Source organism: Ornithorhynchus anatinus, chromosome X1 (genome assembly GCF_004115215.2).
Source record: "Ornithorhynchus anatinus isolate Pmale09 chromosome X1, mOrnAna1.pri.v4, whole genome shotgun sequence".
Taxonomy (NCBI): domain Eukaryota; kingdom Metazoa; phylum Chordata; class Mammalia; order Monotremata; family Ornithorhynchidae; genus Ornithorhynchus; species Ornithorhynchus anatinus.
In genome coordinates, this window is record NC_041749.1 from 13,326,470 (window position 1) to 13,346,388 (window position 19,919).

Below are 19,919 nucleotides of genomic sequence, written 5' to 3' on the forward strand. Positions count from 1 at the left end.
TTGCCCAAGATCACACAGCAGACAAGTGGCGGATATGACACTTGAATTGTTCCTTGGAACTGTAATAAGGCAGATGAGACTCGATACTCTCCTGTCTTCCTTCAGCATGGCCCAGCCGAGTCATGGATTTGATGCAAATGACTCAGAGAATAAAAAGTCAACTTGCAGAGAAAGAAATACTTCAAAAACCCCTTGCAGCACTTCACGAACCCCCCCAAAATAAAACTTATGGAAACCCACGCTTTGACCTGCAAATTAAATTAAGGAATATGGCCCACAGTAGCGGATGCCAAAGCGGAATTTATCCATGGTAAAGCAAACCACCAAGGAATCAATAACTACAACAAATCGGATATGGCCCTGTATGTAATACACAGCACCTCTGAAGGGGAAAGACAATTCCCATCTCAGACAAGGAGGGAATCCTTAAGAGATGGCAATGACAAATTTTATCATATTCTTCAACATAAATGTTGATATCCACGATGATGAAGCCCCTAAAACAGAAAAATCTAACATGCAAACGCATGGTACTTGTTCCGTCTGCCGTGTGACCTTGGGCAAGTCACTTAACTTCTCTGGTACCCAGTTACTTTATCTGTAAAATGGGGGTTACGACTGTGAGCCCCCATGTGGGACAGGGACTGTGAGCAACCTGATTAGCTTGGATCTACCCCAGGGCTTAGGACAGGGTCTGGCACATAGTGTTTACCAGATACCCTGAAAAAAAAAAAAGGCAATGCCTGAGAAAGCCACTGCAGAACCATGCAGAATAGCAAAGTACCCGGACTTCTAGTCTGTCAGCAACTTGTAGGTAGGGATCATCTACACCTACTTTTTAGTATTGAACTCTCCCAAGTGCTTAATACAGTGCTCGGGACGCAATAGGTGCTCAATAAATACCAGGCCGATTAACATGATGGTGGGTCCCATCAATCAAGCGATCATATTCATTGAGTGATTACTGTGTGCAGAGCGCTGTACGAAGTGGTTGGGAGAGTATGACATGATAGAATTGGCAGGCACATTCCCTGCCCACGATGCTATAGTCTAGACCTATGACCTACCTGCTGAGGTATACTAGTTTGGAAGAGCCTATGATGTGGGGCTCCAGAGCCCCTTATGTGGCCTGAGATATGCACTGTGGCCACCTTTGAGATCAACTGCCCAGAGACACCCAGGATCCACCACCAATAGGATACGCCAAGGCTGCACAGCGGTCAAGGCTGTGTTCGACGGACTCTAGGCAGCCATCCTGGAAGTCACAAGAGCCTTAGATACAGGTGGAGAATACTTCGAGTCCCCCGAGACATTTTTCCGCCTGACTTGAGCAGGTCTAGACACAGTAATTCAACCGTACGCAGATAGCTGCACCTTAGATGTATGCACCCACAAAGTTTGGTTCACCGCCTCATCCAGGCATTACACTGGACTATAAGTGGAGAGGAACATTAAGTGACGTATCAATCTGCATCAGGGAACTCCAACGCAAAACCAAAAATCTACATTTGAGACGCAGGCCAAATCACTGTCCCAGAATTCTCTTACGTAGGCGGCACGCTGGCCAACAACAGACAAGGAAATAGACGATTGAGCCGAGAAGGCCAACCGGTATTTTGGGAATCTGTCAAAGAGGGTGGTGCTATTAGGTTTCGGACTAAACAAACGCTGGGAGAAATCTCCACTGACACCACATCTGACTCTGGGCAATTACATCAGCCTCACTTCCAGGCTATACTTAACATCAGATAGCAAGCTAGAAACTCACACAACCAAGTCCTAAACCACTCTTTCCTCAACACAGCTGCACTGGGTAGAGCACGTGAGGAGAATGGATGACAACAGAGTATCCCAAAAACTGCTCTATGCGGAGCTGAACTTAGAAAACTGAGAGCAAGCAGAACAAAGGCAACATTTTGAACACACAGTAAAACACAGCCTCGGCTAATGATGTATCCCAGCTGAAAACGGGGATTTAGATAAGCCATCAATTTGTACTGCTATCCCGAAAGGAGCAGCTCCTTTTGAGTAGACGAGGAGGCAAGCGACAAAACAGTTTACAGGGGCTGCAAACAACAAATATGACACAATGTCTGCCGGGTGTGGCTGAGGCTGTGGGTTCCACAATGGTTTGTACAGCCACACCACCCAATAGGTGATTTTCAGCATCCGTGCCTTCTTCTTTAATCATTCACTCACTCAATCCTATTTATTGAGCTCTTACTGTGTGCAGAGCGCTGTATTAAAGTGCTTGGGAAGTAGAATTCGGCAACAAATAGAGACAATCCCTACCCAACAATGGGCTCCCAGTCTAGAAGGGGGAAGGCAGACAACAAAACAAGTAGTTAGAGGCTTTAAATCCAAGGATCATAAAGCACATGGAAGTATCATTTGACAATCTTCATACAGAGGCAGCAATCTAAAAACTCTTCAGCATGTTTTACGTCAGTTCTTGAAAACTATTTTTTAGAAGCAAAGTGTAGTCTTAATTTATCCTTCCTACAGATTATACCCCCGACAAATAGAACTCTCTGGAAAAAAATACGTGTACAGCTTACAAATGTTAAATTGAAAATGAGGAAAACGGATTTTCCAGGTACTGATTCATTTTCATAAGTATGTGTATAGATAAATAATTCGGAACCCTACAGGTCGGGAAAAACCAACAAAAATAATTCTGGAAAGATTTCATAGGTTATCACACCCAGAAGCCTCTTGCATCTGAATGTGAAGGTGATTTCTCTAGAAGCGGTCACCCAGACTGGCAGAATGTATTGTGAAGTTTAAAACAGACGTTAAATGCCAAGAAATGAAACTCTGAAACTGGGGTAAAAGAGGTATTTATGCACGTAGAAAGACAAATCTAAAACCCCATCACTTTCACCAGAATAAATGACCTCAAGGCCCAGTTCTTCTTAATGGTCGTCTTTTTCTTTCACACTTCAGACCCACTTGAGTCTAAGAGTTAAAAGGGGAACAAACCATTTTCTCTATTTTAAAATTGAATTTAGGGTAATACTCTAAAGAAAACTTTCTTACTCCAAAAAGGCAAGCACACCACATATGAACCTAATGATCTTACTCAAAAAGGAAAATTTAACAAGGGAAAATTACAGGCCATTTCAATCAGACTTTATATTTAACTACTACAGGGAGCTTAACCTAACATAAAATATACTGTTGTTACTCTGTCAATTTTTACAAATTTTCCTCTATTTTACCAGCCAGGTCCTAACATTTCCTAATCAGCATTCTCAGTCTACTTGAGGATTTTACATGTTGCATTGTAATTTATATTTACAGTTTAGAATGCAAGATAAACAGATCAGACACACTCCTTGACCCACGTGGGGCTCACTCACACTCTAAGAGGTAGGTCGAGAAGCTATTATCATCCCCCTTTCACAGATGAGGAAACTGAGGCATAGTTTAGTGATTTCTTGAGGTCACACAGCAGGCCATGGCAGAGCTTTTCACAGATCATTCTTTTTCCAGAAAAATATCCCTCTCTCCTAATGCCAAAATGTTTCTTGGCCTTTACCAAACTTTACTTTTCCCGGCTCATCCCGAAATCCTAACTTCTATAAAAATGAGTCTTTTCTCCTTTTGGGCACACAATATTGGTCACTTTTCCAAATCTACTTTAAATATGATAAACTCATCCAGTTTCCTTTCTCTGTCTTTAGAAGCTTGAAATAAACAAAATCGTAACACTTGAGCTGACGCACTGCTAAATCGATTGCTGATTTCCAATCTGTCGTTTATTATTCTGTACAAATTCATACACAGCTATACCATGGAATCCGTAAGCTTGAACACTTTATTTAAAAACAAACAGTACATTTGGAGCCACCCAAAATGGATGCCTGAATCAGCTCATCCACACACCCTGAATTAACAAAATTCTTGAGCCCTGAAAATGAGTGGTAAGATTATTTGCATTTAATTGTGATTCAGATGAAACGGAAAGAAAGAGCAGAAGACCGCCATGTTTGGCCTTCAGCTGAACGACAGCAAAACAAGTTTTTGAGTTGAGAACCCGGAAATGAGATTGCCCTGTTGCCAGTCCTAGGAAATTCAAGAGGTTAATAAACAAAAAGAGTACCTTGGTGGACCTCAGTGCTATAGAGCGCTGTTCTCTTATAATACATGGGATGCAGGTAAAACTGATTTTTTAAAAAAAACCACCCAATGCAGTCAGTTCTCCTTTAAAGTGTGTTTTCGGCATATGTTTTGGGAAAAAGCTTTGGGGACTTAAGGAATCCTGTCCCAGTAACGCAAGTCGATCTGGATAGGACACTGAGATGTTCCTAGAAAGGACTGCATATAGGCATGTGGACTTGTCAAGGCATGAGTATCACAATGCAAGTTTAAGTTAGCAAAGCATTCGTCAAGAACATAAGTGCTCTGCACAGGGTAAGTGCTCAATAAATACCTCTGATGACGATAACCCCCATTTTAAAGGAGGACTGACTGTAGTCTAAACTGCTCCAAAGATCAACCTGCATTTCTTCTCTCATGTGGCCAGGCAGACTTCAGTCAAGCATCGAGAAACCAAGAAGCTGAAGAATGGGAGATGGGAGATAAGCACTACCTTCCTTTGCTCTGGTTAGTGGATACCTATTGAACCGCGAATGGAGAGTACGGGATTCTGTTCGGACTGTCACCGACTAGGATTTTCAAGAGCCCTCTGTACTGAGCGCTCTGATTTCCCATTTCACAGGGACTGAAATTAGAAGAGGGTGATTGCAAGCCACAACTCTTCACATCCTTCCCCTCCAGTTTTTTTAGTCCTTTGAGGCGGTCATAACAAATCTGGAAGGATTCTGATAGTAAAACCAAAGGACTCTAATCTGGGATTTTTAAGAGCGGAACGGACCAGCCCGGTGGCAGAATCATCCTCAACTGATCTACTGGGTCCCACCGTTCCCTATTGGTTCACGGTCACTAGTACCACAAGACAGACTCTTCCAATTTGGTCCTGATATAAGCCAGGTCTAGGGCTCGATGCGGGAAAAGACATCCCCTGAGTACCAAGCTAAGGAACACTGCAAGTAAATCTGCTCTGGCATCTAGGATGTACCTCCAGAGAAAATAAGTTAGCTTCAAAATATCACAGTTAAAATGAGTTAGCTAAAAAAAAAAAAAAGTACTATCAAAAACATAACAGTAATTGTGGTACTTGTTAAGCGCTTACTATGTGCCAGGTAACGAACTAAACGCTGGGATTTGTTATCTCTTTAATCGTCCTATTTACCTATTTAGTTCATATCACCCTGAAACTGAAAGCTCCGTGGAAGACAAAAATTGCCAAAAGCTCCCACCAGCAATTCGTTTCCAAGTCCAAGTCACTAAAATCATTTGCGGAAAAATATTAACTGAGAAACACAGTTAGCCGATTCTCTTGCAGTTCCGACGGCATCGTCCAAGGTAAGTCTGGGAACGGTGGAGCGAGCCGCTAGATCTGCTCAAAAACACAGATACTTTTTTTCAGCCAAGGCTGGTGGAAATCCTGACTCCCAGCAACAAATGCTAAAAGAATCAGAATCATTAAAATAATTCCGTTGGTACCATTCATAAAGGACGGCAGGAGCCTGAGGAGATAAAAGTGATGCTGATGCACTTATTAACTAGTCATCAATGTCAAGCAGGTTTCATAAAAATAAAGCCAGCACATCTAAAGCCTTTTTTTTTTTTCAATTTACTCCCTTGGTTTTGCTTTTCTGTACATTCAACCAAAAGAGAGACATTCCAACCCTGCTGGAATCTTACTAACTGAACAGGTCACACGTGCCCGTTTGGAATGATTTAACTCTACTCATAACTAATACCCTCTGAGGTTACTCTTAAATAATTCTTCCCAGTAAAAGAAAAAATATTTCAGTTACTTAAAAACTGTCCCAAATTGCAAAATTTGAGAGTCCAATGTGGCTTTTAAATTCTAAGGAAGACACAAAAATTTCTACCCTGACAAATATTCCTTTGAGACATTGCGTGTTTACAAGACTGGAAAAAATGACTGAGTGAAACTTTGTGGAAATCTCTCTTCTTATAGGATTTTTATTGGTCACCCTGGGCAAGGGAAAAAAAAAATGTTAGTTGCTGAATCCATTATAAAAAGCACATGGCTTTCCCCTTTATAATCCAGTTAAAAAAAGGTGCGAAATGTAACAAATAGAGTAAATAAAATTTTCAGAAATTAAATTTTCTTAACTAACTTTGATGATGCCCCATGGTTTAGGTGACAGGCTATACGATGGGTAACTATCACTATATAAAGAGATTGCTATTTCTCCTTTCACATAGATTTTTACTGAAAACAAAGATCGCAGCATAAGGGTTTTTTTTTTTCCAGTGAAATATGTACGAATTCACAGAAAAAAACTCTCAAAAAGTACACGTGGTACTCAGAAGGGCACAGACAGGCTCATGCACAGAACCCTGAAGTCCTACCATGTGGGAAAGTAGAGGGAAAAAAAAGACATCAGTGATCACAATCAGGACACACACACACACCCCCGCACGCACGCACACACACAAAAATATATATAATATACTCCACATCCTCATTGTAAGGCTACATTTTGTTTTGTTTTTTTTAAAAGGCACCTCTCATTCTCTAGCTATTGCCTTCTTTAAGATTCATTTTGTTAAAAAGCCTGAATGCTCAGTGTGAATAGCTCAATATTGAGTACAACATTTTTAAATTCACATTTGAATAGCCAGTTTCTTACATTCAGATTTTAATAAACTAGAATGACAGTCTTTCAAACAAGCATGCTGACCTATAGTGTATATAGTATATACAGTAATTTAAACATCTTGAACTATATATTATATCGCGGAAGCAAACAGCACAACATTCATGTCATACTCATATCTTTTGTGTACACTAACTCAGAACTCTTAATACAAAACAGTAAAATGCACCTATGTTTTAATATATAATGGTCTATATATATATTATATATATCTGTTAGTATATATAATATATATTTATAAAATATACATAACTTTTAGACCTTTCCAAATAAATCTTTATAATCACCCCCAAAAGAAATATAACAATAGTACTTAAGGAATGAAAGTCAAATACACAGGAATATTCTCACAAAGTTCATTTCTTAGTTATGCAGCCTGATTCCCCCCACCCCTTTAATGAGAACAGTTTTATAAAAGCTAAATATTTTGAGTAACACGCAAAAGAATCGTCACTTTGCCGAATAGAAAAATACTGAAGGGAATCTCCCTTGGGTTGGAACACCTGGGTATCACCTGAACAGAAAATGGGCTTGTTAGGATATTTCAGTCTTGAGAAGGGGACCGAGAGCTCTTCGAACCCAGACGTGTGTTGACCGTGAGAAGGATACGGCAGGGACCAAACAACCTTATGACGGTCGGAGGGACCATGGAATTTCATCAAAAAACGTCAATCGATCAATCACGAGAAAGGAATTCTTATAATTGGATTCGGATCTTGAATTCACTCATTTCCCCCACATTCTACTTGGCTGCCGGCCCCCTCTTCGGGAGGCAGATGGAGAACTGGTCACTGGGACCAGGCTGAAATAGAGGCTGCATTACTCGTAACTTTTAGACTACGAAACATCCATCTGGTCTCTGGGTACTGTGCGTCCTTGGGCTGCCGAGGGATTTTTCAACTAACTCCCTCTCCACCCTGGAGTTCATCTGCTTGCTGGATACTTTGCTGTCAGAATTCTGCCTCAAGCTAAATCTTCCCGTGTATGGAAACAGGGGGAACCAGGCCATCCGGGCTGGATCACCGGCCTCTGGCTCCAGTACCCGACGAGACAACGGCTTCCCAGCTCCGCGGGCCCACGATCCGATCCCAAACACCCCCTACCCTGTAGTCTTGCCACCAATGGCAACACAGAGAGCAAAGGGAGGAATCTGATCCTGCTGACTGGGGGAATGGGAACAAAAACCTTGATCCTGCAAACTGAGCAGAAAAACTTCTAGGAGCCTGGAAAATTTCTCACTTCCTTTCCCTAAACCTCCCCCAAATGAGTTTGCCATTAACGGCACAAGAACACGTAAAAGATGATTGGCATGAGTCGGCTCTGACAGTTTCTTCACAGTCGACGGGCCTCACCGTTTAGCCAGGATATGCTTTCTTGGGGCCCGCTCTAAACGACTAAAAAGTAGGAACTGAACCAAATATAGCACGGAGTGGCCTCAGAAAGTCAAGTCGCCACTGCGGCCTGGAAATTAACATCTTTGCTTCAAAACTGAGTTAACGTTTTCCCTTTTGTGCACCGTGGAGAATGTGAACGTAGAATTTATCAAGTATCAGGCGGCCATATCAAGGTTGCTTTGGGTCCATTTTACTACACACTCAGAGCTTCCCTGAAGTGCTTCTAAGTAGGTATTCCATTAACCAATCAGAAGAGTTTGGTTTACCCTAATATTACTAAGTGCAAAGCCATAAAGTGTAAAATTGGTTAAAAATATTAAAATGCCTATGGCTGTCAAAACAGCAAATGCTCAACCTGTTGTACATTTCATAGCCCCCATAAAAAATACCCTGTCTGGAAGGAAATTAAGTTGAACCAACTCAAGATGCATCCGAATAAAAATGATAATACAAAGTGGAAATAACCCACAGCACTGGTTATGAACTTCTTCCTCGTTGCTCTCTACCATCTGAAGTTTCCGCATGACGACATCAGGAAATGTGGGATGATTGATGAAAAATCCGCAGGGAGGCAAAAACTGTTACAAGCTGCCAAACCTGTGAAACCCAGTTGGCAATCTGCACGCATGCTTTTAGGAAAAAGCATACGTTTGCATATTTGTTTCCGATTTGTCATCAATCCATACCATTTATTGGCTGCCCACTGGGGGCCAAGCCTTGTAATAGTGGGGAGGGAAGAGAGAGGCTGAGTTTCAGCAGGAGTCACGGCGGAATAAGGTGAGGGGCAGATTAGTAAAGTAGCATATTCAGTCTAGGAAAGATCATATGGAAGTCTTCCTTTCGACGGGTTGCTTTTCCCAAAGATCAGTGATCCCTAATTACTGTTATTTTTAAATTTGGTCGGATTTAAGAAGAAAAAACAAAAGAACAAAGGCACCAAAACCCACATAGGAGCCCTTTATCTGCTGCGCACTAACCCTGACCCTTCCGCCCAGGTTTCCCGCATTCCATCTCCCTCCTCAGAGGCGCTGCCACACAATTTTCACGGCGTAGAAATTCTATCCGGTGCTTGCACAAGAGCGGCTCGCTCATCCTAACCATAATATGCTACTGAAATGAACGTTACATTTATTGCTGGCGTTAGTTGCAGCTATTTTTGAGGAGTGAGGGATTATACCCCGAGAATCCACTCAACAGTTAAGTGGGCACGGTTAAATAAAATTACCCCCAGATAGATGCTTTGCATCCAATGGGAAATCTGGCTTCAGAGATGCACCATAGTGATAATGCAAATGGCACTCTAGTGAAACGGAATGTTCATAATACTATCTGTATCGGAGAGACCGGCCTTAGTGTCTATTGCGGGGCGGAGGAGAGGGTCTCCTAAATTTAAGTTCAATTCCTAATGAAATGCGATCTATCTGTAGCAGAGTAGCTAAGAGCTAAACCTTCAGTTACTTGGTAACACATTTCCAAAATTGAATGGCATATATAAATATCTGATTGGCATCACTGAACGGCATAATATTAAGTATTATTGCATTAACGTTCTACGAATGAGCAGTAGACTTGCTAATGTCCAAATTGTTCGGAAACTAAAATTCCTTCTTTCAACCCTACCTAGTCATAATTCCCAAAGGGGTTAGTCAAGGGGCCTTCGAAAAGGTCACCGTTTTGGCTATCTAACTTGTGTGTGTTTGACAAAATTCCTCGAGTGCGAAATAAGCGTTAAGTTTTCCCTTCTCCCTCCCCCCCCCCACGCCCAGCTATCAAGTGATCTATCGAGTCAATCCCTTAACGACGCCCTAGTTTATCAACAGGGAATAACTGAATCTCTTTTCGCTCAGGCCTGCCTGGCGTCTAAGTACACCCTCACCGATAAAAGCGCTGACTTTGGGGACAATTTGAAAGAGTTTTCAGGCTCACAGAACCAGCTGAGTTTGCAGCAACCTGAACAAACCTTAGTTTAGAAAACAGCACACCGAATGCAAAAACTATACTTTTAACAAATGTTCTCTGTGCTCCATTGGCAGAACGGAAGGGCAGGAAAGACTAGCTCTTGCCCCGGTCTTCTGTCTCTTTTGTGCGGCTGATTATATATAAAAGAGCTAGGAGTTGAAAGGGAGGCATTGTGTCATACAAAGACCTTGGCCAGGGCGTCTGCCCCGGCACTGGCGATGTAGCATTTGGATGGGTGGAAAGCCACATCGTGAATCGACTCGTCAAACTTTTTCCTATGGGCTGTGAACTCTTGGATACAGGTCTTGCTTTCCAGATTCCACAGGCGTATTGAACAGTCATGACCTGTATCGGAGAAGGGAAAATATTTTTCAAATCAAATTCATTCACAGGAAAGCAGCAGTAAAGGCTGAATATATATCCAGGTTCGATGTACTTACTGCCAGACATTAAATACAGGCCATTGGGATCAACTGCTAAACTTGTAACTGCATCTAAGTGGGCTACCATCGAATGGATCAATTTTCCTTTGGAAGAAAAGAGATTTATCGTTAATTTCCTTTATGGGAAATAGTGAGGAAATAATGAACCAGATTCATGGGGGAGGATTCGTTAAGGATGAGATGCCATGAAATGTTTGGAAATTCACCATGCAATTGTCAACAGAGAGATCTCAAATGCTAACTTAATCCTTAATATAAAAGTAGTCAGGGATATGTGAACCATCACTTTTATGGTATTTGTTAAGCGCTAACTATGAGTGAAACACTGTTCTAAGCGCTGATTAAGTTAATTAGGTCAGACACAGTCCGGGTCCCACATGGGGCTCACGGTCTAAGTATCTGTATTAGAAAGCTGAAGACCCTGAAGTGGTAACAGCTCAATGGATGGCTGACTCCAAAGTCAATGGAGCAGGATTCAAGAATCCTGACTCCCCCAGGACATGTCCTTTCCCTCAGGAATACCATTTATGCCAATAATAATTATGGTATTTGTTAAGTGCTTACAATGGGCCAAAAACTGTTCTAAGCGCTGGGATAGAATCAAGTTCATCAGGTTGGACTCAGTGCCAGGAACATGGAACGGGACATTGTCCCACAGAGTCGCAGTATTATCTTACCATGACATGATAATATTTTAATTCAAGTTTAAAACTGAGGGATAGGTCATCTAGGCGTCTCCTACCGAATGCCAAACTCATTTAAAGACCTCTATTGATCGTGAAGTAGAAAACAGGCTGCTCCTCCATACAACATACGATACTCCATTTCTCATGAATATTTATTGATAGCCTGTGTGCACAGCACTGTTCTAAGAGAAAATGCACTATGGATAGAAGACTGATCCCTGTCCTCAAGGAGTCTGCAATCTATAGTTGGACTTGAATCTGTACCCTTTGAGCACTTGGTATTCACACCATCCACAGCACTTATGTACATAGCGGTAATTTATTTATTTATATTAATATCCGCTTCCCCCTCTAGACTGTAAACTCCTTGTGGGCAGGGACTATAACCACCAGGTCTGGTGAACTGTACTCTCCCGGTCACTTAGTACAGCGAGAAGCACTGAGAAGCAGTGTGGCTTAGTGGAAAGAGCACGGGCCTGCGAGTCAGAAGGTCATGGGTTCTAATCCTGGCTCCGCCACTCATCTGCTGTGACACCTTGGGCAAGTCACTTCCTTCTCTGTGGTGCCTGCTACCTCATCTGTAAAATGAGGGTTGAGGCTGTGAGCTCCATATGGGACAAGGAATGTGTCCAACTCGATTTGCTTGTATCCATCCCAGTGCCAGGCATGTGGTAAGAACTTCACAAATATCATCGTTATTATTATAATGCTCTGCACACAGTGAGCACTCGATAACTACCACTGATGGACTATTTTTTCATGGTATTTGTTCAGTGAATACTATGTGCCAGACACTGTACTAAGTGCTGGGCGAGATGCAAGATAATCAGATTGGACACAGTCCCTGACCCATATAGGGTTCAGGGTCTTAATCCTCATTTTACAGTTGAGGTACCTGGGGCACAGACGAAATGAATTAATGATAATAATAATAATGTTGGTATTTGTTAAGCACTTACTATGTGCAGAGCACTGTTCTAAGTGCTGGGGTGGATAAAGGGTAATCAGTTTGTCCCACGTGGGGCTCACAGTCTTAATCCCCATTTTACAGATGAGGTAACTGAGGCACAGAGAAGTGAAGCGACTTGCCCCCAGTCACACAGCTGAAAAGTGGCAGAGCCGGGATTCGAACCCATAATCTCTGACTCTCAAGCACGGGCTCTTTCCACTGAGGTACGCTGCTTCTCTGCCCTAGGTCACTCAGGAGACAAATGGCAGAGCCAGGATTGGAACCCAGGCTCTTTCCCTCCCCGGCCCATGCTCTTTTCCACTACTCCATGCTGCTTCTCGATTGACGGATGGAGGGATACAGGAAATATATCAGCCCTGCTATTTTGACCATTTTAATTAAAGCTTATTGTGACTTGGAGATGTGTATCCATCGTGCCCATTGCCCCTAGGATTACATACACGACCACTCCCCTCAACCAAAATAAGAACACTTGTCTCTCCTGCTAAATCAGGCTATTAGACAATTGAAATTGGAAGCGTAGGAGTTAGAAGGAGAGATGATTTCAATTTCAATAACCATATCCTAGCCTTTTCTCAATCGGCTCCTAAGGACATAAATCAGGGTCGACCGTGATGCCCCTCGTTATTAAATGCATGGCCACTGGTAAAAGAAATCTCACCCGTGTTGTTGTCATAGAATTTGATGTGCCGATCTTCATGAGCAGTGATACTGATTGGAAGGGTTGGATGACTGATGACTCTGTTAATCTGACAAGATGTGGTAGCTGCTACAGGAGAAAAGGAACAGAAATGCAACAGCGGTGAATTTCTTTCTTCACGGAGGCACTCCTAACCCAACTGTCACAGTAATAAGACGCGGAAGCAAATGGAATGCTCTCTGACTTGCCAAAAGCAAGCTAAAGTTCACGGCACCAAGAAAAGTCACTCATGTTACGCTCCAACGGGAAAGGACTCCTCTCGCACACTTTCTGCTTGACCTCCCCGGCACATCTTGCTCCGGGAAATCTTTCCTATCATTTCTTTCCTATCATTTCAATTACCATCCATACGCAAATTACTCTAGTTTTACATCTCCACTCCCTCCCCAGACCCTCATTAACCTGTGAGGTATTTTCTTATGGACAGCCAGAAGCCACCTAAAGATCCAAATAGCCAAAACCAAGTCCTTCTTTTTGTCAGTCTCTCCTCCTTGCCATCATTTCCCCATCCCTGATGGCGATCCCATCTACCTACTTTTCTTCCAGGCACGGAACATTTCGGGAACTCTTCACTCTCTTTTCTTTCCCACCATTTGCAAACTCCCACTGACACGGGCTTATATCATCCACTCCTAGCCCCAAAAGGCAGCCTCAATCCTGCCCGTTTATCTCATCTCTTTTTGACTTCAAATTCGTGTTGTTGTTAAGTCCTTACTATGTGCCAGGCACTGTTCTAAGCATTGGGGGAGTAGATACAGGATAATTAGGTTGGACACAGCTTCTGTCCCATATAGGGCTTACAGTCTTAATCCCCATTTTACTGATGAGGGAAATGAAGCACAGAGAAGTGAAGTGACTTGCTCAAGGTCACACAGCAGACAAGCGGTGGAAACAGGATTAGAACCCAGGTCCCTCTGACTTCCAGGCGAATGCTCTATCCACCAGGCCACTCTGCTTCTTGGCTTCTTCATTACTGGCCTCCAGCACCTACTACTTCTCTCAGTTAACATTTTAAATCCTACTATCAAAAGGCTGCTTTCACAGTGTCACATTCCCTTCCTTAGAAACCTTTTTTTTTTGAAAAAAAAAATGGTACTTAAGTGCTTACTAGATGTCAGTCACTACGCTAAGCACTGGGGTAGGTACAAGGCGATCAGGTTGGACCCGACTTCCGTCCTACATTGGGTTCAGAGTCTAAGTGGGAGGGAGAACAGGTACTGACGCCCCATTTTTCAGTCGAGGACACCGAAGCACAGAGCAGTTAGGTGACTTGCTCAAGTTCACATGGCAGGCAAGTGCGGGTTCCTGGATTAGAACGCAGGTCCTCTGATTCCCAGGCCTGTGCTTTTTCCATTAGGCCACGCTGCTTTCCTACCACTGCTGCTTGCTCCAGCACTCAACTCCCCTGCTTCTCAAAACACAATATGATGCTGATGATGATGATGGTATTTGTTAAGCGCTTACAATGTGCGAAGCCCTGTTCTAAGCGCTGGGGAGGATAAAGGGTGATCAGGTTGTCCCACGTGGGGCTCACAGTCTTAAGCCCCCTTTTTACAGACGAGGGAACTGAGGCACAGAGAAGGGAAGTGACTTGCCCAGAGTCACACAGCTGACAAGCGGCGGAGCCGGGATTAGAACCCGTGACCTCTGCCTCCCAAGCCCGGGCTCTTTCCACTGAGCCACGCACAATATCTAAGAGGGAGTTCCAAGTTCTATTCCAGTGGACTCCGCTCTACAAGTCTAGCTAGGTAAACCCTCTCATTCTCCCCATCTCCATTTGCTCACCTCTTGCCTCAAATCCTTTATCTAAAATGGCTTACCCTTTCTCCTCGGCCAAGCAAATTCACTCTCCCACTATAAAATGGGAATTTATCTCTTCCTCTTTCCTTGGCGAAGAGTCGCTTAAACCGAAAAACCACTAACCCTGTAGTTACGACCACCGCATCTTGGGTCTATTTATTCCTGTGAACTTATGTCGAAAGTGCCATTCTTCAGTACCAAGAATACGTCAGTTTCCCTTCTCTTCCCATTTAAATCTCCTGAAGGCAAGGGCCACGTCGTCTTCATTCTTTTTACCTCTCTATCTAGAACAAAGCTAGGCAAATAGCAGGTACCCCAGCAGGAGCTCAAAAAATGTCTTTTTGATGTCAGAAACTCTCTGGCCCCTTAGAGGGTGACAGATTTACAAACTCAAATGTTGCCAATACCATACCAGATAGAAAATAATACCTGTGCAATGAGAAGAATTTTTCTGTACCCAATTAAGGATCAAAGTAGCAATCCTGCCCTCATGGCTTTTCAGCAAATACATTTCATCGGTCCCAAACTGAATTTGCAGATTTATTTAGAAATGAGGCTTTCTAGGGAAGCAGCATGGCTTAGTGGAAAGAACACACGTGGCTCAGTGGAAGGAGCATGGGGTTGGGAGTAATGGGTCATGGTCATGGGTTCGAATCCCGGCTCTGCCACTTGTCAGCTGTGTGACTGTGGGTAAGTCACTTCACACTTCTCTGTGCCTCAGTTACCTCACCTGTAAAATGGGGATGAACACTGTGAGCCTCATATGGGACAACCTGATGACCATGTATCTACCCCAGCGCTTAGAACAGTGCTCTACACATAGTAAGCGCTTAACAAATACCAACATTATTACTATTAATGCAGGCCTTGGGGTCAGAGGACCTGGGTTCCAATCCAATCCAATCCCTTGGGCAAGTTGCTTAACTTCTCTGGGCCTCAGTTCCCTCAGCTGCAAAGTGGGGATTCAACTTTGAGTGTGAGCGCCATGTGGGACCAGATTATCTTGCGTCTACCCCTGAGCTTAATATGTTGCGAGCAATTAACAAATACACAGTAATTATTATTAGGTGTCTGACAGAATCGAATATTCAACTACATGAATAACAAACTGAAAACAACTAAAGAGTTGCTAAATCCCACAAAAAGCAATTCCATCTAAAAGAAACTCACAAAATAAGACCAGAGTTTAAATGAAATGAAGGGTCCACAGCTGTATCTATTACGTCGTCAGCTGACCCAGGAATACTGTCTTTGAGGTGGATCTCCAGGAAACCGTAACATTCAGGTCTTGTGAACTTTATATGGTAACATCCACCACCCTGCCAAGTTACATTTTCTCATACAGCGTCTCTGAATCCCTATCCAATCCAACTTAAGGATACTGCAAGAGCCTGAATACACAACATTAAACAGCTTTCTCTCCAAGTCTCATGAACACTGATGCTGTAGGAAAGGTAAGCTGTTAAAAAAATGGAAATTCAAGTATTGGGGGTTATGTATTTAATGTAAAAAAAACCCCAAAAAACCTGACTATGCTCGTGCTTGTCCTGAATATAAATGAAATGCGACTGAGGTAATCTCTCCCCAGGTCTCACAGAGCTCTTGTTTGAACTGAAAAACAATAACAATCTCTCTCACTGCACGTGATACTGAGACATGACAGCCTCTCTAATTTGAGTTCCTACTTGAGAATGTTTGTGAAAACGTCTCTGAAGTTACAGGCTCTTTTCTTTTGCAACCCACTTAAGTAATATAAAGTTCCTCTTTTGAATGTGGTTATTGCCTTTGGAGTGTGGCACTGAATCTGTGAAAATTTTAGTTAGAAGATGCTGAGGAAGCAGTTACACAACTAAATAATGTGATAGAGAGTGTCAAAGACTTATACTTCTAGGTGAAAGAAATTGAAAACAGGAACAAATCAGAGACAATTACTGGGAAAAAATTGCAATTCAAACGTGAAAGGATAAGGATTAGTACGTAGAAAGAACAAAACAAGTCCTATGTAGGCTTGCTCTACCGTCCATATATCAATTCTCTTTACATAGCTTTGTATTATTTTTGTAAATCAAATCTGACAGATGGGCTGTTAGACTTTCTCAGCAGAACTAAGATGATGATGATACTAATAATAATAAACCGATTTGTTGAGCACTTATGCATGTGCCAAACACTGTACTAAGTGTTGAATGGATACTAGCTAATCATACTGGATCTTGTCCCGATCCCACATGGGGCTCAGAGTTTTAGTCCTAGAGAGAACAGGAATTGCATCCCCATTTTATAGATGAGGAGAGCTGAGGCCCAGAGAAGTTAAGCAACTTGCCCAAGGGCACACTGCGGGCAAGTGGCGGAGCTGGGATTAGAACCCAGATTCTGTGACTCCCAGTCCCGTGCCCTTTCCGCTTAATCCACACTGCTTCTCAGATCTAAACTTGGAATGTCCATTATGACCAGAGCACAGAGGATCAAAAAATCTCAGCAGATTTTTCTTTTCATCAGCTCTATCTTGCTCTCTCGTTTCCCATCCTGCCCAACATGAAGTTTCAATCTGGCTCAATGAACCACGGCATTTCCAGAGAGCATGAACTAGATGAGCCAAAAATACCACATACAAACCGGTTTCAACTCCCAGAGTAATCATTTTCAGAAAGTTCACATCAACTGAATTTTGATACGTACTCGGGTCTACGTTGGATTCTAAGGTGAGAACGCGTTGCCGTGTCTCCATGTTAAAGATGCTAGTGCAGCCGTTGTTGAACGAAGCTACCATATGACTCGGGTCACTACTCACTAAATCCACAGAGGCGGGAATTCCCAATTCTATGCAAGAAAGAGAACACGTCAGGAAACAGAAATGAGATTCCCTAACTTGGAAAAAAGACAATGCTTTACAATTCAAAAAAATATATCAGTAAAGATATTTCTGAGTACTGACCAAAGGCAAGGCACTGTACTAACTGTTTGGGAGGTAGAGCGATACGATCTGAATGAAATTTGATTGAGAACCAGTTAACTCAGAAACGCGAACTTTAAACCATGAACTAAAATAAATGATCAATTATTATGGGTTTCTAAGGTGTTAGGCAATTCAGTGCTACCGCAAGAAAGCAAGTCACAGAAATGTTGTCGTGAGATTCGCTGAATCTCATAGAATGCCCAAATTCCAAGTGCCTCATACCAAGCCCTCCGCATACAGCTCTCGCGCAGTAAGTAATGCTGGGGGGGGGGGGGCTGATGACACTTTGGAATTCATTTATGAGTTTTAACGTTCATATTAAATGCTGATATTCATCCATTCGTCTGCATTTACAGACACTTCAGGATCACCGAGTCACGGTAAATGAGACATACCTTGATTATCATTAAACACGCTAAGGGCTGGAGCCATTTCTGCAGTGTTCCATAAACGCAGGGTGCCATCTGCTGAGCAGGACAGTAAGCGCTGATGTGCTCCACTATACGCTAAGCCCCAGACGGCGTCGGTGTGACCTAACAGTGCCCCTCTCAACACGGACGGATCTGAATACAAAAATGAAACATTCTATGCAAATTCAAGAGAAAAATCTAGGTTACAAAAGATTATTTTATATTCCAAAGCAAACGGGAGGGAAACACCTAAGAGCGTTTGGGGCGGGGGGAGAGAATCATCGCTAATTTCCCAGTTCTTCTGAGATGAGGTAAGGGAGCACTGAAATCTGAGGTAGAAAAATGAACATTTAGTTTCAAATCGCAGCTTCCACTGGCTGGAACGCCCACCGGCAGAAACATACCGTAAGAATCATAGGGATCGATGTTGGGGTTTGTCGTGTTCCAGCCCTGGATGAGCCCGTCACTGCCTCCGCTATAACACTGATCACCGTTGCTGCTCATTACCACACAGAGCACTGGGCCTCTGGAAAAAGAAAAATCAATTTCTAATGGCACGAGCAAATTACCTTCAACAGATATCTCTCGTTCAAGTAGAAGTGTTGAATTATTCAAATGGCAAGCAACAGAGATGCATTTCTGTTTTATTCATTCGTTCATTCAATAGTATTTACTGAGCGCTTACTATGTGCAGAGCACTGTACTAAGCACTTGGAATGTACAATTTGGCAAGAGATAGAGACCATCCCTGCCCATCGGCGGGTTTACAGTCTAATCGGGGGAGACAGATGGACAAAAACAAGACAACAATCACAATAAATAGAATCAAGGGGATGTACACCTCATTAACAAAATAAATAGGATAATAAAATAAATAGGGTAATAAAAATATAGGGTGGATGAAACAAGACCGCCCAAACTGGCTTATTTTATCGACTAAATCACTGTATCGACGATGTTAACTGAAACGGAAGCAAATGAGGATGTCTTTATATGAAATTCAAATGAATGACATGAATCTCAAATATTTCTATAACTGAAAAATCTCATCATAAACATATTCACTTAATATTTCTATGATTTAATCGATTACACCTCCTGGCCATCTCTCCTGATGATTATGTATCTTTCAACAGTCTCTACAAAGGAGTCATTCATTCATTCAGTTTTATTTATTGAGTGCTGTGTGTGTGCACAGTGCTGAACTAAGCGCTTGAGTGAGTACAACAATAAGCAGACATATTCCCTGCCAACAAAGAGCTTACGGTCTACGGGGGAGACAGACATTACTACAAATAAATAAATTACAGTTGTGTACAGAAGTGCTGCGGGGCTGGGAGCGGGGATGAATAAAGGGAGTAAGTCAGGGTGATGCAGAAGGGAGTGAGAGAAGAGGAAAGGAGGGCTTAGTCAGGAGAGGCCTCTGAGGAGATGTGTCTTGGATAAGGCTTTGAAGAAGGGGGGGTAATTGTCTGTCGGATTTGAGGAGGGAGGGCGTTTCAGGCCAGAGAAAGGATGTGGGCGTGGGGTTGTCAGCGAGTCCTTCCAGAATATTTCTTACCCTCCAGTGCTACTTACAGACCATCTCACTGCCTCCTTCCCTCACTAACACATTGTCCAAAAGCCACCTAACCCACATCTACCGCCCCTACGAATACTAGTTGCTGTGACCTATCATCATTTCATAATATTCCTCTAAAGCCCCATCACCGGCACTGATTCTCAGACACTCAACATCCAGTATCACTGGTAGCATTTACTGAGTGCTTTCTGTGTGCACAGCAACGTGCTAGGCACTTGGGAGCCTACAGTGGAAGCAAAGACATGGTCCCAGACAGAG

General features: G+C 42.8%; 1 protein-coding gene across 3 annotated transcripts in view; it reads right to left on the reverse strand.

The window, feature by feature from the left end:
• Positions 1 to 3,743: 3,743 nt before the first annotated feature.
• Positions 3,744 to 19,919, reverse strand: part of STRN (striatin) — a 97,658-nt gene continuing 81,482 nt past the window's right edge. For all 3 annotated transcript variants that reach the window (XM_039910423.1, XM_039910422.1, XM_039910424.1), the window contains 6 exons: positions 18,484 to 18,605; positions 18,065 to 18,232; positions 17,393 to 17,533; positions 12,875 to 12,982; positions 10,555 to 10,641; positions 3,744 to 10,459 (listed from right to left, as the gene is read on the reverse strand). In XM_039910423.1, the coding sequence (XP_039766357.1) occupies positions 10,290 to 10,459; positions 10,555 to 10,641; positions 12,875 to 12,982; positions 17,393 to 17,533; positions 18,065 to 18,232; positions 18,484 to 18,605 (796 nt within the window). In that variant the 3' untranslated portion in view covers positions 3,744 to 10,289. The remainder of the gene's footprint in view (positions 10,460 to 10,554; positions 10,642 to 12,874; positions 12,983 to 17,392; positions 17,534 to 18,064; positions 18,233 to 18,483; positions 18,606 to 19,919) is intronic.